At 37.5% G+C, this 17,256-nt stretch overlaps 1 protein-coding gene across 1 annotated transcript in view; it reads right to left on the bottom strand.

The window, feature by feature from the left end:
- CHUK (component of inhibitor of nuclear factor kappa B kinase complex) overlaps positions 1–17,256 on the bottom strand; it is a 46,206-nt gene that overhangs the window by 6,658 nt on the left and 22,292 nt on the right. Inside the window, exons 14-18 of the mRNA XM_090278402.1 lie at positions 16,378–16,439; positions 15,990–16,099; positions 15,268–15,317; positions 752–848; positions 311–458 (exon numbers count right to left, since the gene is read on the bottom strand). Of these exons, the coding sequence (XP_090134528.1) occupies positions 311–458; positions 752–848; positions 15,268–15,317; positions 15,990–16,099; positions 16,378–16,439 (467 nt within the window). The remainder of the gene's footprint in view (positions 1–310; positions 459–751; positions 849–15,267; positions 15,318–15,989; positions 16,100–16,377; positions 16,440–17,256) is intronic.

The raw sequence follows: 17,256 nt of genomic DNA on the forward strand, positions 1-17,256 counted from the left end.
CATGCTGACAAAAATCCCTTTTGCAGGGAATAACAACAAATCAATGTCTCATTAAATAATTCATGCCCTGGCCAATGTGGCTCATTTGGTTGGAGTATCGTCCTGTATACCAAAAGGTCATGTGTTTGATTCTCGGTGAGGGCACATGCCTAGTTTGCAAGTTCGGTCCCTGGTCAGGGTGCTAACAAGAGGCAACTGATCAATGTTTCTCTCCCTTCCTTCTCCTCTCTCTAAAATCAATAAGCAAGTCTTTGGGGGGCGGGGGATAAAAATAAAAATAAAAATAAATAATTCATTAAAAGTAACTTACACAAGCAATTTTAAGGAGATGCCATATTTCTTTTTGCCTCTTTCCCTGCATAAACATAACAGTGTTGTCAGCTTCTTTGATGTCACTGAGGGCCATTTCCACCTTGGGTAGTAGGTCAATAATCTTCTGCTTACAGCCCAACAACTTGCTGGAGAGATGAAATCAGCGTCAGACACTTACACATCCCATAAGACTGTACACCATACTCTCAAACCCAGCTGGGGAAATAAACCACAATCAGAGACAGATTTAATGACTGATCTCCAAAGCAATGTACAAAAATAGGACACCTAAATGCACACAGCTGTGCTCAAGCTACTCAAGGTTCTGCCAGAACTCTTCCTAGGTCTAGTATATTTACAAAAAGGGGGTATTACATTTTGGAAGGAAGATGATAAAAATACTCTGGCTTTTCAACAGTAAATAAAATGACTTTTCTACCTCAGATGACCGAACAGCTCCTTCAGAACGCGGTCCTGACTCTGCACAGTATGCACAATGATCTTCACCATCTCCGTGCTGTCACTGTAGGAGTGATCTATAAAAGAATCTCAGTCAGTGGGTATAACCTCCCTTCTGCATGAACATGTCAGCTTTCAAACAAAAAAATCCTAAAAATCTGAAACCAGTTTTTTAAATTATATTTTATTGATTATGCTACTATAGTTGTCCCAATTTTTTCCCCTTTGCCCCTCACCACACAGTACCCACCCCACTCCCTCAGGCAATCCCCACACCATTGTTCACATCCATAGGTCACGTGTATAAGTTCACTGGCTACTCCATTTCCTATACTGTCCTTTACATTCCTATGGCTATTCTGTAACTACCTAGTTGTACTTCTTAATCTCCTCACCTCTTCACCCATTCCCCCACCCCCATCCCATCTAGCAACCATAAAAACACTCTCTGTATCCTTGATTCTGTCTCTGTTCTTCTTGTTTGCTTAGTTTTTTTTTTTAGATTTACTTGTTGATAGATATGTATTATTGCCATTTTATTGTTCATAGTTTTTATCTTTTCCTTAAATAAGTCCCTTTAACATTTCATATAATAATAATGACAGCCTCAGTTCCCACGCCACCCTTCCTCCCCCTGCCGGCTTGCAGATGCCTGGAAGTTTCCCATGATAGTGGGGTACATCAATCCCAGCTCCGTTTGGCCTTGATCAGCCCTAGACTCACAGCTGCGAGATAACAACTGAACCCAATAGTTTCTTTTTACTTCCCCCTATACAACAGCCCCCTACTTTCCCTAGAACCCCGAAGTTGGGCCATTCGTGGCACAGCTTCCTCCCTGCTTGCTAATTCCCTCAATAAACTTTTTGTCTGCTCGCTGCCTCCTCACGGTTCTCTGAGCAATACCATTCTTAGTTTGGTGATGACGAACTCTAGTTTTTTCTTGTCTGGGAAACTCTCTATCTCCCCTTCGATTCTAAATGACAGCTTTGCTGGGTAGAGCTTTCTTGGCTCTATGTCCCTGCTTTTCATGCCTTTGAATATTTCTTGCCAATCCCTTCTAGCCTGCAAAGTTTCTTTTCAGAACTCAGCTGGAAGTCTTATGGAAACTCCCCTGTAGGTAACTAATGGCTTCTCTTGCTGCTTTTAAGATTCTCTATCTTTAACCTTTGGCATTTTAATTATAATGTATCTTGGAGTGGGCCTCTTTGCATCCATCTTGTTTGGGACTCTATGCTTCCTGGATTTGCATGTCTACTTCCTTCACCAAATTAGGGAAGCTTTCTTTCATTATTTTTTCTAATAGATTTTCAATTTCTTGCTCTTTCTCTTCTTCTGGCACCCCTATCATGCAAATGTTGGAATGCTTGAAGTTGTTCCAGAGGCTGCTTACACTGCCCTCATTTTTTTGGATTCTTATTTCTTCTTGTTGTTCTGATTGTTTTTTGAAACTAGTTTTAATTAATAACATCTCCACTTAAATTCAAAATTGGATAAAAATGATTTTAAGATTCTATATTTACAATAATATATCTAAAAGTATGTGCTTTCACAAATATTATATATATTGATATTTATCATTGTATCTTCAGAAATCTTAGTTGCCTGTTTTGAGAACAGCCTTAGCTTTCTTTACCCATACTAACCTAATCCCCAGACATATATGCAGCCTCTTAGCCAAGGAATAAATTTTTCTCAGATGATTAATATCATTTATTTAGAAAAAGTAGGACAATTCATTACACTTTCACTCTTTAAAGGAGGCTGTTGCTCCAACGAGGTTGTTTGGAATTTCATGTTTATCACCCTGTTCACACCCATAAAAACTTAGAAAAGGCTGACCAACTTAAGCCAAATCTCATATACCAATGAGAGGACCTGTAGACACTGTGAAAATTCAGTTTGAGGATAGTATGACATCTTAAAGCAAAGTGGTAGCTGACAAATGTCCTCAAATGGATGATTATGTGGCCACAGAGTTCTGCAGTTTTTAGGAGATGTCACCTCAATTTTTAAAATTAATTGTTGTATTTCAGAAAATGGCTAAGTTTTATTTTCATTTTTAAATTAAATGTATTGGGGTGGTGCCGGTCAATAGGGTCACGTAGGTTTCACGTGTGCATTTCTATGACACATGACCTGTATATCACATTGTGTGCCCACCACTCAACGTCCAATCATCTTTCATCACCATATATTTGGTCCCCTGCACCCTTTACTACCCCTAACTCCCTTCCCTGTGGTAACCACCATACTGTGATCTATGTCGATGAGTTTCAGTTTTATACCCCACATATTAGTGAAACAATATGGTTCTTTTCTTCCTCTGACTTTGTTCAGCATAATATTCTTAATGTCCATCCGTGTTGTTGCAAATGGCAGTACCTCATCTTTTCTTATGTCTGAGTACTATTCTATTGTATGTACGTGCCGTATTGTCTTTATCCAATACTCTTTCGAAAAACACCTTGGTAATCTCCATGTCCTGGCTACCATAAATATAGGGGTGCATATATCTTTGTGCATAAATGTTTTTGAGGTTTTTTTGGTAGATATCCAGGATTGCTGGGTCATATGGTAGCTCTATTCTTCATTTGAGCAACCACCATACTGTTTTCCATAGTGGCTGTACCAATTTACATTCCCACTAGCAGTGAATGAAGGTTCCTTTTTCTCTACAATCTCTCCAATGCTTGTTATTACCTGTTTTGCTCATAACACACACTCTTAATAAGTGTGGAGTGGTATCTCACTGTAGATTTGATTTGCATTTCCCTAACAGCTAGTGAAGTTGAGCATCTTCTCATCTATCTGTTGGCTGTTTGTATGTCCTCTTGGGAGAGGTGTCTGTTCAGGTCCTCTGCCCTTTTAATTGGATTGTTTGTTTGGTGTTGAGTTGTATGAGTTATTTATATATTTGGATAGTAACCCCTTGTCAGAGCTGTTGTTTGCAAATATCATCTCCCATTTAATTTGCTTTTTTGTTTTGCTGTCAGTTTCTTTTGCTGTGCAGAAGCCTTTTAGTTTGATACAGTCCCATTCATTTATTTTTCCTTTACTTCCCTTGTCTTTGTGGTCAAATTCATAAAACGTTCTCTATGGCCAAGGTCCGTAAGTTTAGTACCTATATTTTCTCCTATGTAATATTATTGTTTCAGATCTTATATGTAGGTCTCTGATTCAGTTTGAATTAATTTTTTGTATATGGAGACAAACTGTTTCATTCTTTTGCATGTGACTTTCCAACTTTCCCAGCACCATTTATTGAAGAGGCTTCCTTTTCTCCATTGTGTTTTTGGTGGCTCCTTTGTCAAAAAATATTTGCCCATATACCTGTGATTTTATTTCTGTGGTCTCAATTTATTCCACTGTCTTGTGTGTCTGTTCTTCTGCCGATACTATGCTGTTTTGATTATTGTAGCTCTGTAGTATGATTTAAAATCAGGTAGTGTGATATATTTGGCTTTGCTCTTTTTTCTCACAATTGCGTTGGCTATTTGGGGTCTTTTGTGGTTCCATACAAATCTGATGACTTTTTTATTCTATTTCTTTAAAAAGTGAAACTGGGATTTTGATGGGGATTGAGTTAAATCTGTGTATTACTTGGGGTAATGTAATATGATCATTTTAACTATGTTCATTCCTCAAATCCATGAACAAAGAATATCTTTCCATTTCATTGTTTATTTTTCAATCTCTCTTAATAATGCTTTGTAGTTCTCAGTATATAGATCCTTCACATCCTTTGTTAAATGTATTCCTAGGTATTTTATCCATTTGGTTGCTACTGCAAAATGAATTGCTTTTTCAACTCTTTTTCTCAAGTTTCATTGTTAGTATATAGGAAAACACTGGATTTTTGTAATTTTGTATCCTGCAACTTAACTGTATTTGTTTACTGTTCTAAAAATCTTTTTTCGGTGGTCTTTAGGGTTTTCTATATGTAGAATCATGCCATCTGCAAAAAGTGACACTTTTACTTCTTCCTTCCCAATTTGGATGCCTCTTCTCTTACCTGATTGCTCTAGCTAGGACTTCCAGAACTATTGAATAAAAGTGGTGAGAGTAGGCATCCTTGTCTTGTTCTTGATTTTAGAGGAAAAGCTTTCAGTTTTTCTCCACTAAGTATACTGGCTGAGGGTTTGTTATATATGGCCTGTACTATGTTGAGGTTCTTTCCTTCTATACCCTTTATTTAGTATTTTAATCATAAATGAATGTTGTATCTTATCAAGTGCTTTTTCTACATCTATTGATATAATTTTTAGTTGTTTAATGTGGTGTATTACATTGATCAATCTGCATATGCTGAACCATCCTTGTGCCCCTGGAATGAACTCCACTTTTAATGTATTGTTGTATTTTATTTGCTAGTATTTTGTTTAGTATTTTTGAATCTGTATTCATCAGAGACATTAGTCTGTAGTGTGTGTGTGTGTGTGTGTGTGTGTGTGTGTGTGTTTTCCTTGCCAGGTTTTAGTATCAGGACTATGTTGGCCTCATAAAATGTATTAGAAAGTACTGCCTATTCTTTAATTTTTTTAGAAGAGTTGAGAAGGATAGGTATCAAATCTTCTTTAAATGTTTAATAAAATTCACTGGTGAAGCCATCTGGTCTTGGACTTTATTTTATTGGATGGGTTTTTGATGGTTATTTCAACTTCCTCATTGTTTATTGGTCCATTTAGATTTTCCAATTCTTCATGATTCAATCTAGGAAAGTTATATATTTCTAGGAACTTATCCATTTCTTCTAAGTTATTGAATTTGGTGGCATATAGTCTTTCATAACATTCTAGTATGGTCCTCTGTATATCTGTGATGTCTGTGGGAATCAGTTCTCTTTCTTTTCTAATTTTGTTCATGAGAGTATTTTTTCCTTAGTGAGTCTGGCCAGGGGTATGTCAGTTTTGTTAATCTTTTCAAATAACCAGCTCTTTGTTGTATTCACCTTGTATATAGTCTTTTTGTTTTCTATTTCACTCAATTATTCTGTAATTTTTATTACTTCCTTTCTTCTGCTGACTTTGGGTTTCTTTTTTCTTTTTTTAAGTTCTTTAAGATATAAGGTTAGGTTATTTACTTGGAATTCCTTCCTTCCTTCCTCCCTTCCTTTTTTTTTTCCCCTGCAAAAAACTTTGTTTCCATTTGGTCCAAAGAATGGGAGAGGACTCCAGGGTGGTTAAAAGGATGCATAATGGTTTCAGAGAGAGGCTCAGGCAAAAGCCAGATACCAGGGAAATGCAGAGGGGCCCCTTAAAGGCCTCTGGGCTCCAAAGGCTCCTAAACATGCTTAAGGGTAAGCCTTTCAAAGAGATATTCACCCAGCCCAGCCTGGGGGCTGGCCAACCTGCAGATGTTAGTCAGGTGGTCGCCCATAACTTGATGAGTTTCACCTCCTCTTCCAGGAAGTGGTTCTAGGAGGAAGTCAGAGACATGAGAGTCTGTACAGAAGAATCCAAGGCATGCAGATCCAAAAGGGCCTGGTTCAAGTTCTTCTCCATGGCCAAGGCAGCTTCCATGGTGTCCTGACTTTTACTCCCTCATCTTGAGAAGGCTTCAGCATGTCCTGGATGAGAATGAGGTCACCATGCTGGTTTTGCAGATTTAAAGAGATTTAAGAAATGCTCAGCACCCTTGCACTTCTTCTTAGCCAACTCTCAGAAGTGGCCAGTGCGCTGCAGAGTCACATCATCATGGTCAAAATAGAAACCCAGAGAGAGGTAGGTGTAGGAGGCCCATAGATGCAGGTTGGCCAGGTCGTTGACGGCAGCCTGCACTTCAGTGGAATAATTCTGAAAAATCTGGGAGCTCATGGTGTTCAGCATGAGGAGTCAAGGTCCAAAAATGGTGTTGGTTGGTCTCAGAGGCTGAGGATGACTGAGACGGTTCTGAAGGTGGTGACTGGAAAAGAGGATGGAAGGTGATCAGAGGCTGGAAGGAGGCGCATCCCTTGGTTTCTTCTGTCCAAAGCCTGTTGAAGCAAGAGACAGATTCTGGGGACCACCAAGGGTACTGTCTCTCTTGTTTCTTGAGATAGGTCTGTAATGATATAAAGTTTCCTCTTATTATTGCTTTTGCTGCTTCCCAGAAGTTTCGGTATGTTGTACTGTTATTCTCATTTGTATATATCTTCTGATCTCACTTTTTATTTCTTCTTTGACATAGTCATTTTTTTAGTAGTATGTTGTTTAATCTCCACCTATTTTGTGGGTTTCTTTAGTTCTTTTTGCAGCTGATTTATAATTTCAAAGTGTTGTGGTCAGAGAATATGCTTGATATTTCAATCTTCTTGAAGCTAGTTTTCAGCTTGTTGAGGCTAGTTTTGTGACCCAACATATGGTCTAACCTTGAGTATGTTCCATGTGCACTGGAACATAAAATCTAGTGCTCTGGGATGAAAGCCTCTGTAAATGTGTATTATGTCCATTTGATCTACTATGCCATTTAAGGCCATTATTTCTTAATTGATTTTGTTTGAATGCTATATCTAGAGCAGTCAATGGAGTATTAAGGTCCCCAACCATGACTGTGATTTTGTCTGTTTCTCCCTTTAGTTCTGTTAGTAATGTTTTATGTATTTCAGTGCTCCCTGATTGGACGTGTATACATATATAACACATATATAAAGAAGTGTTACGTCTTCTTGCTGTATTGTCCCTTGTCATTATAAAATGTCCATCTTTGTCTCTTGTTAACTTTGTTATCTTGAAATCTATTTTGTCAGATATAAAGAGCTACACCTGATTTTCTATGGATGCTATTTGCTTGGAGAATCATTTTTTACTCTTTCACTTCCTTTGCCTTTGCAGCTTAGATATGTCTCCTGAAGGCAGCATATGATTAGGTTTTGTTTTATGATGCAGTCTGCTGCTCTGTGTTTCTTTATTGAATTTAGTCTATTTACATTTAAAGTAATTATTGATGTATGAGTATTTCTTATACTCATTTTATCTTTTGTTCTCTGGTAGCTCTGTGCCTCCATTGGTTCTCTTCCTTTGTGTTCTGTTGTTTTTCTTTGGTGGCATTGCATACTTCTTTCTTCTATTTCCCTTTTATTTTTTTTTAATTATATGTCTCAGTTTTGTTTTTTTGTGTGTGTATGGTTACCATTAGGTTTATGAAAAAGAAAGTTATATATATACAGTAGTCCTTTTTCTTTTGACTGCATCTGACCTGCATCCTCCTTTGCAAATTCAGACCTTTACCCCAACCCTTTTAATGTTTTTATTGTCACAAATTATCACTGTTTATGCTGTTTGTTAGCGATCTTACTCATAGTTTTGTGACTTTTGTTTGTTGTTTCGGGCAGAATAAGCCCCTTGAGTATTTCTTGAAGTGGAGGTCTTCTGGTGATAAATTCCCTCAGGTTCTATATATCTGTAATGTCTTTATTTCTGCTTCACATCAAAGGGTAACTTTGCTGGATATATTATTCTTGACTGGTAAATTCTCTCTTTTAGTAGTTTGGATATTTGGTTCCACTCTTCTGTGGCTCACCGTGTTTCTGCTGAGAAATCCAACGATAACCTAATGGGCTTTCCTTTATAGGTTCCTTTCTTATTTTCCCTGGCTGCCTTAAGAATTCTTTCCTTTAAAAAAAAAAAAATTATATCTTTTTAAGAGAGTCAGGGGAAAGGAGGGAGGAAGTGAGGGAGAGAAACATCAATGTGAGAGAGAAACATCAATCAGTTGCCTCTCTGTGAGTCCCAACCAAGGACCAAACCCACAACCCAGGCATGTGCCCTAAAGGGGAATTAAACTACAACTTTTTGCTCTGCAGGGCTACACTCAACCAACTGAGCCACAGCAGTCAGGGAGAGGATTCTGGCTCTGTCATTAAATTTTGAGCTTTAATACAATGTGCCTTTTAGAAGGGGTCTTTGGATTGAGGAAAATAGGTGTTCTGTTGGCTTCTTGGATTCAAGGTTCTAGCTCTTTCCATAGGTTTGGGAAGGTCTCATCAACTATTTGTTTGAATAGGCTCTGCAGTCCCTTCTCCTTTCCTTCTTCTGGTATGCCTATTCTTATATTGCTCTTTCTGATGAAATCAGTTCTTGTAGAAGCATTTCACTTTTTTTTAATGCTCAAGCCTCTCCTTCTCTCTGCATCATTTCTAGATTTCTATCTTCAATATCACTAATTCGTTCCTTCATCTGGTCAGCTCTATTTGTTATGATCACTAGTTCATTCTTGATCTCCTATGTTGAGTTCTTCATCTCCAGAATTTGTTTGGCTCTTTTTTAAAGTTTCAATCTCTTTGTAAGGTACTCATTTTGTTCACTGATTTGTTTCCTGAGCTCATTAAATTGCCCATCTGTATTTCTGCAACTCGTTGAACATTTTCAGAACTGCAATCTTGACTTTTCTGTCATTTATAGCACATATTTCCATGCATTTAAGTATGTTTTCTGGAGATGCATTTTCTTCCTGAGCTGCCTTATTATCTTGGTTATTAATGGTATTTGATGGATTCCTTCTCTGCCTAGGAATCTATAGATGAGTGGCACTACTCTAGCAGAGTAATACAAAAAGATCTTTCTATTCTTTTCCCATATGTGGCACTGAATCACACATTTTTTAGTTCTGTGAAATCCCAGTGGTTCCCAGAAGCACTGCTGTCAGAGTAGCTGCAATGCTTGGGGACGGGATAGGCTGGAGGAACCTGCCAGCTTGTTTTGCCCTCCAGGAAATGGTGACCTCAGACCTCCTCAGGGTCCCCTGTGCACCCTGACCTCAGAACCAGTCAGAGTTTACCCTTTGCTCAGGGAAAAATATGATTCTGTAGTACCAGTTCTCAGGTTTGCAGATAATGTACTCTGCAGACACCAAGGGCGAAGGAAGGTGAGATCTGGGAGGCTATGGGGCAGCAGGACTCTGTAGCTTTCTCTGGAATGCTGACCGCCCAACAACTGTGGCTGCAACCCCATCCTGTGTCCTTGCCCAGATCTCTGGGCACAGCCATTGCTCTTCCTGCTCACCGCTGTGGGAATACCGAGCTGAAGGGAGTGTGGGCCACAACCAGATTCCTTCCCTCTTTGGGTTGAGCCCCGCTGTGAGCTCCTAACGGCAGGGCAGTGTCTATGGATCATCTTAGCCCTTCTTCTTTCTCCCTTCCCCCATTTGTTATCACTTGCCCACGTTCAGATGTTAACAGTGTGCCGATCTCTCAGGTGTGTTTGTGGGTTAAAAAGACCAAGAGGATATTTCAGGCCACCATTCCTCTGATAACACTCTACTTCTTTTTTTAAAAAAACAGTCACTTTTAAACTCATTGGACTACTGTTTTAGGATACAGATTATCACAGACTACTTTTTTTCGTTGTGAAGTCTATTATCTCCATCATGATCATACACATCTTCTTGGCCAGAACAATAATATCATTGCTTGTATCATCCCATATTTCAAAATTAGCATCCAGCTTACTCTTTATTTTCTTGAAATCAGCAACTTGTTCAGCAATCTTTTCCTTCTGTGCCTCAGGTAAATGAGTCACCTTAGTCTGGTCAGTTTTTCCTTTGGTCTGAATGCTGGTGTGACTATGGGTTTCATGATCCTCTCCCAGGTCAGAAAGATCCTCCAGTTCTTCTAGCATCAGGAGAAGTGGCTCAAAATGGCTAAGTTTTAAAAAACTGGAATGCTGCTCCCTTAAACAATAATTAATCTCAAGTACAAAAATATTATTTGCTCTCAGCTACATACAGTCTTCTCATTTAACCCTCGCAGGACTCCTGTGAGATGGCTACTACTGTTATCCACATTTTACTATGAAAGGAGTACCAAAAGAGGTTTTAAAAAGTTCAGTGTCCTTTGTAATCACTGCAAAGACCTCCTCCATAGTTCAACTTTATTTATTCCCCACACATCTCTCTGTGTCTCTCCCTTACCAACAGCTAGATACAGAGGCTCCAAAAAGGCTCCTCTCTAAACAGCAATCCTTTCTTAATCCCACAGATAAAGCCCAACAGTTTCCCATAGAATGAACTCTTTCAGGTGGTCAGAGCCCTCAGAACTTTAACTTTCTCCAACACAGAGAATGAAAAAAGTTGGTTTTCACTACTTTCAGCTTAATATGAGTCTCAAGTCAACTCTAAGACAGAAAAGACATCAGAATATATATCAACTGTGATTATATAAGCCACACACAACAACAGACGAAACTTGTTGCAACTAACTAGTTTGTCACTGAAGGGGACCACTGGTTCAAAGAAACTACTTGGACAGTACTTTTATTTCTGGACCCTATGCTGATATGCTCATATGCATACTGCAAAGTTTTTATAAAATCCAAATAAATGCTATCACTGACTGGAAAGCTAATTTGACTGAGTTAATCAATGGAATTTTATATATCTTCATCTGTGATATCTAATTCATTGGCCAGAAGACTGGGAGTAATGAATAATGATTAAAGAAAAAAATTTAGACTTCTCTATTTGATATCTTAAATTTCATATTTTACTCTAAGTGCAGCTTCTATCGCTTTTTGTCAATATCTTCAACTTTTTTGTCCTCTTATTCTATTAGTACAATTCTAGCCTTGGAACAGTCTAACCGTTTGCTCTATCAGTTGCTGCATCCAAGCTACTAACAAAAAAACTATACTACCATTCCTCTGTTGTCAACTAATAATTCACAGGTTTTCACCTCTGCTATAGATTCTTAATGAGTCTTCATACCAGCTTTTAAAAATCCTTAGCATACTCCTTAAATCTACGAGGTCTTCACCTCTTACATTAGTTAACCCCACTTCTCACTTCAGGATAGGAAGCCATAAGACCCTCACCTTCCAGCCCCTATACCCACAAAAGTGTCTGTATCCACACCCATCCTCCCTCTAATATCAGTGGCAGTAAGCCTAATCTCTCCACTATTCTCTGAAGTCAGCTTCTCAAGCTTCTTCAGGGACCTCCATCTTCCCAGGTTTTGGCCCCAAGCACATAAATATACTCAAGTATTCCTTATGAAAATGGACCTCTCTTGATTCTACATCTCATAGCTGTTCGCCAAGCTTCTAAAAAGAAGAGCCTAGATAAACATTTCTCAAACTTTTTATCTCAGGACCCCTTTACACTAAAAGATTCTTAATAACACCGAAGTGTTTTTCAGGAATTAAAATGAGAAATTTAAAAAATATATTTATTCATTTAAAAATAAGAACTATTAATATTTTTATTAAAAATAACGATTTTCCTAAACAAAAATAATTAATGAGAGAAAACTGGCATTGTTTTACATTTTTGCAAATAACTCTAATATCACCATTGATCTTATCAGAAAAGTCTTAAGTATTCAGAAGCTGACAAATTTTAGTTGATGGATATGAGTTTTCCTAAATTCTGATATTTTTGCTTGAAACATTGAATTTTATCATTGACAGCTAACACTGTCATTTTCTTTCTTTAAGGTGATAGTCATGTTTCATTAATTTTTGAGAAAATATCTGCTTCATACTCAAATCTGAATAACCATAGTTTATCTGACATTCTTCTAAGTAAAAATGGTGTTCCATTAAAGAAGTCAGTTCATCAGCAGTGTAAACAATGCTTAAGTGGTTTTCCTTAAGACACCCATCATACTTCAGTATATAGCAGAGGCACTTACGAGTACTTTCCATTTCATCACATAGAATATTAACAAGACATGTACTCAAGGGTTGAGAGTTAAATAAAATTTTCACTGATTTATCAATGACACTTAAATGAAACAGGCATTTTTTAAAAACTATAACTGCTTGGTTATGAAAAGCATAGTAACTTCTAGCATAGTTTGGTGCTAGTGCCTTGATTCATGTTAATTAAGGTGCAAGCCATTTACCCATTAAATGCTTTGCAGCATCAGTGAAAATGTTCACATAGTTAAAAAGGCAAAAAACATTGTAGTATTATGAAAACAGTTTTGAAACCACTGACTCCAAGAAAAGGTTTCAGGGACCCTCAGGGGTTCATGAACCACATTTTGTGAATGGCTGGTCTAGAATGACTTCTTCATTTCCTTCTGTCCCATTCCCTCCTTAGCTCACTATAATTTGGTCTGTTCCCAACAGGCCAAGATCACATATATTTTGCCAAAATCACAATGATGTCCAAACTGCTTAGTCCAATGAATATTTTCATTATTATTTTTATTAGCTACACCTCTGTAGCATTTCACCCTATCAATTACTTTCTTTTTGAAACTCTCTCTGTGCTATTCCTATATCATTCATTCCCACTACATAGCCTGGCATTTCTCAGTCTTTGAAGGCTCTTCTGCTTCTATCCATTTCTTGAATGTTGGTATTCCCTAGGATTCCATCCATTCTTGGCTTTCTTATTCAACTTAATTTTTTCGGGATGATCACTTTATTTCTACAGCTATTTACTCTCAAAATAGCTAAATATCTAGCTCAGACTTCTCTGCTAAATCCATATGCATATGTATGTATGTGTGTATATATGCATGTGTAAGTACAGGTCCTCAAATAATGTACTTTCATTCACTGTCATTTCATTATAAAGTTGATTACGGTGCCGTAGGAAATTAACTTCTGTTTAAATCAAGCAACCTATGGTAAAATTGGTTTCGTTATATGTGTCATTTTTCTTAAAGCTGCAGAACCTATTGACAGCATTGAGGTTTTCGTGTGTGTGTGTGTGTGTGTGTGTGTGTGTGTAAAATACTGTTTATTAGGCAGTGCTACTTAAATGTTCCACTGACACCTTAATATCAACATGTATGAAAATGAACTCATCTTCTCCCAACAAGTCTGTCATCCTTCCTTTACTTCCTGTTACGGTGAGTGGACCTACCATGCACCCAGCTGCCCTAGCCAGAACCTTAGGTGGCATCTATGACTCCCTAACTCCATCTCCAGCACCCATGTTCAATCCACCACCCACAACTATCAGTTCTACCTCCTAAATATCTCTCATGCCATTGCCCTCCTCTCCACCCTGCTGCCAGTTTAGGCTTTCTTCCTTAGCTCATGGCCTGCCCTATACTGAGCTATGATTATTTCATCACCTTATAACCAATGCCCCTGTCTTTGGCCAAGCCACAGTTTAATCCATTATTGACATGCTATCAGGGCAGTATTTCTAAAATGCTGATCTGATCATGCCATTCTCCTGCTTAAAACTATTTAAGGTTTCTCTTTGCCATCATGATGAAATCCAAACTCATTACCATGACATACCAGATCCTTTATGATCCAGCCATAACTTTCTCCTCCTGAAACTATAATCCAGTCACAATGCATTTTCTCAAACTTACTAAGTGCTACACATACATGTCTTTTGTCTGTTATGCTTTTCTATCAAGAGACCACCTCCTTTCACCTAAATACTATGACTGGTCCTTTAAGGCTCATCTTAGATGTCACCTCCTACAGGATCTCTCCTCTAATCATCCCTCATCCCTAGTCAGGGTTGGGCGCCTAGCTTATACGTACCTCATAAATGTTGGTTGAAATTAACTGAACAAATTCCTCTACAATAAAAGCTATGTAGAGGAGATAACGTTATTTGTTAAATACAATTTCACATGTATATTTTCATGTGCCTGTAAATTTTAAAGTGTAAAACACTGTGGAGTTTTCTGGTTTTTTGTTCTTTTTACAATTTAAATATATGGCAAATTAGGGCACAGACGTCCCCTTTTATTTTTTTCTGTAACCCTTCAAAACACATCAAGTTTTAACTGAAGGATAGTATCTTGCAGGTACACAATACTTAATAGTTTCTAAAGCATTTTCACAAACATCCTCTCAAATACAATGCTGCATGCACTCACTGAGTTAAGAAAGCTGGGTTTCAATCCCATTTTGCAGAAAACAGAAAAGAGATGGAGAGATTAGGTAATTTTCCTGAAGTTACTTGAACAGTAAAATGCCCAGTCTAGAATTCAGGCCTTCCAATTCTAAGTCAGTGCTGTTTCCAGCACCATGCTCTTTATTCAGCAGATGTTCAAAAGGAATTATTATGCCAATGAAATAAGCCAATAGTGACCAGGTACAGATGAAGGCCATCATTTTCAAGGTAAACCGCTTTGGCGTAGCACATGGGCCTTCACTTTGACCATTCCACACCTGAACCCGTAGCATCAACTTCCTTCCAACCTCTCTAATCTTAAACAACACTTATATTTTTCTATTTTTCCACACATTTTCTTGCTTCTCCTTCCTTGAGTTCCTTTTTTTGTTTCATTCATTCTTTTTATTTCTCTTTAAATTTTTTTCCACTTCAATTTTCTTGCAACCTTGCCTTCCTAATCTCTTAAATTCTCACAAACTAAAAGCTGTTGCACCATAAACATCTCCATGGAAATACCAAAACTGGAATTTCTTCTACAGGTTATTTAAAACCCAATCCCCAGGTGGGAGGGGGATATAAGGGAACTAAGTGGTAATGGGAAAAAAATAGAATAAAGATTAAATTAAAAAATTCAATCCCCAGGATTTATTAGGCTAAAGATGATTTCTTAAAATGCCTTTGTGTACTATGATGAAAGTGTCTTACCTGAAGGTCTGTGCTTTAACTGCTTATATAGATCAATGGCACGCTGTTCCCTACAAAAGAGAAAACATACTTCTATGTGAAAATAATTTAATGACTCTAATAATCTACAGCTTGAAATGAACAGCATTATTTGAACACAGTAATGATCCAATTTTAAAGCAAGTCCATATTGCCAACAAATATTTTATAGAGAATTTCACTGGTTAATAAGCGAGAACTTAAAATGCAAAGTTTAACATACTTCTCATCTGCTGTGGTCTACCATCACATATCTTATCTGATCCTTGCACCAGAACCACTTAAATTTGCAAAAACTATGGCCTGTGATTAAAGGGAAAAAATATGAAATTTCTAATCCAAACATTTAGGAAAATAGCCTCATTTACTCATTTAGGGCATTTAATAGACAATACCTTGGGTCAGAAGTATGGTAAGTAGGGAAACAGTTTGTAACTTGAGAGTACTTAAAAAATTCTTAACACGCACATGAAAAGATTCTTTGATTAAAGCAGCAAAAGATTCTTTGATTCTTTGATCAACCCAGAGAGTTATTTATAAGATTTCTGGTGACTAAGAAAATACTTTCTTTTTAAATATTTGGGGAAAGGAGAACTAAAGACTATAACTGCATATAGGCTTGATCTGCCAGATGTACACAGAAAGAACAATCTGCTACAAAAAATTATAGATACCAATACCAATGACACAAAGTATGTCCTTACAGAGATTCCATCAAGTCTCCCTGACGTCTTCCATAAGGGCTTTTCTGTAGCTCCATGATTTCAGTGTGCAGGCACATGATCTGATCCTCCAGGTATCCAATGACACCTACCTACAATATGACAAAACATAAATTATATGACAGCCTCAACACCATACAACACAGGGAAGAACTCAAAGAATGACCTGAAGCTGCAGTAGGAAAACTATATGATTTAATATTAAACAGTGACTTTTTTCAAGCCTTCTTTATCTTTCAGATTCTACAATCTTTCACATGAGAACACACTTATTCCTATGTTTCTCGCTTTTCTCTCCTGACAAGAATAAACTACTCTAAGGGAGACTTTAAGAATAAATAAATATACAGAATGAGCTTTGTGACTTTACCTCAGCATAGTGGATAGCCTTTTCTTCCATTTCCTTCCATGCTTTTAACATTTTTTCTGAAGCTGAAAAAAAAAGTCTTAATTGGTTATCTTAGAAACAGCCATAGTTTTAATTACTGACCTACCTACCTCCTTGCCATCTCAACATCAAAAAATGGTATTATGGGTTGAGGTGTTCCCCTCAAAAGTTATGCTGAAGTCCTAACTCAGTACATCAGAATGTGCCCTTATTTGAAAATAGGCTCAGTGCAGATAGCTGGCTAAATTAAATGAGGTCAATCTGGAGAAGGTGGACCTTTAATCCAGTATGACTAGTGTCCTTAAAAGAAGAGAAGAGACGCACACATTAAGAGACACAGACATATGAAGGCAGAGTTCCACTTGACAACAGAGGCAGAGAGTAAAGTGCCAAAGCTGCAAGCCAAGAAATGCTAAGGACTGCTGATAAACCACCAAGAAGCAGGAAGAAGCAAGGAAGGATTCCTCTCATGGGTTTCAGAAGAATCATGGCCTTGCCAACACCTTGATATTAGTCTTTTAGCCTCTGGAACCGTGAGATGATAATTTTCTGTTGTTTTAAGACATCCAGTTTATAGTACACTGTGATAGCAGCCCTAGGACACTAATACAGATGGTTTTCTCTTTTAAAAAAAGAAAGACAATTATTAAAGTGACACATGAAAATGATTCTCTTTAAATCAAACATTATAAAAGGATATAAAAAGAAAAATTCTCTCTTCCTTCTCTCCACCCTATGGGATCTTATTTAATCATCTGTTATAAAGTCACATACCCTTTCCTTCACAAGTGAGACCATCTATACATACCTTTCTTTCTTTCCCAACTTAAAACATCACTGCCATTAAAGACCCAAGTGATC

The sequence above is a fragment of the Furipterus horrens genome, unplaced genomic scaffold, assembly GCF_987537825.1.
Source record: "Furipterus horrens unplaced genomic scaffold, mFurHor1.1.pri manual_scaffold_5, whole genome shotgun sequence".
Classification (NCBI taxonomy): Eukaryota; Metazoa; Chordata; class Mammalia; order Chiroptera; family Furipteridae; genus Furipterus; species Furipterus horrens.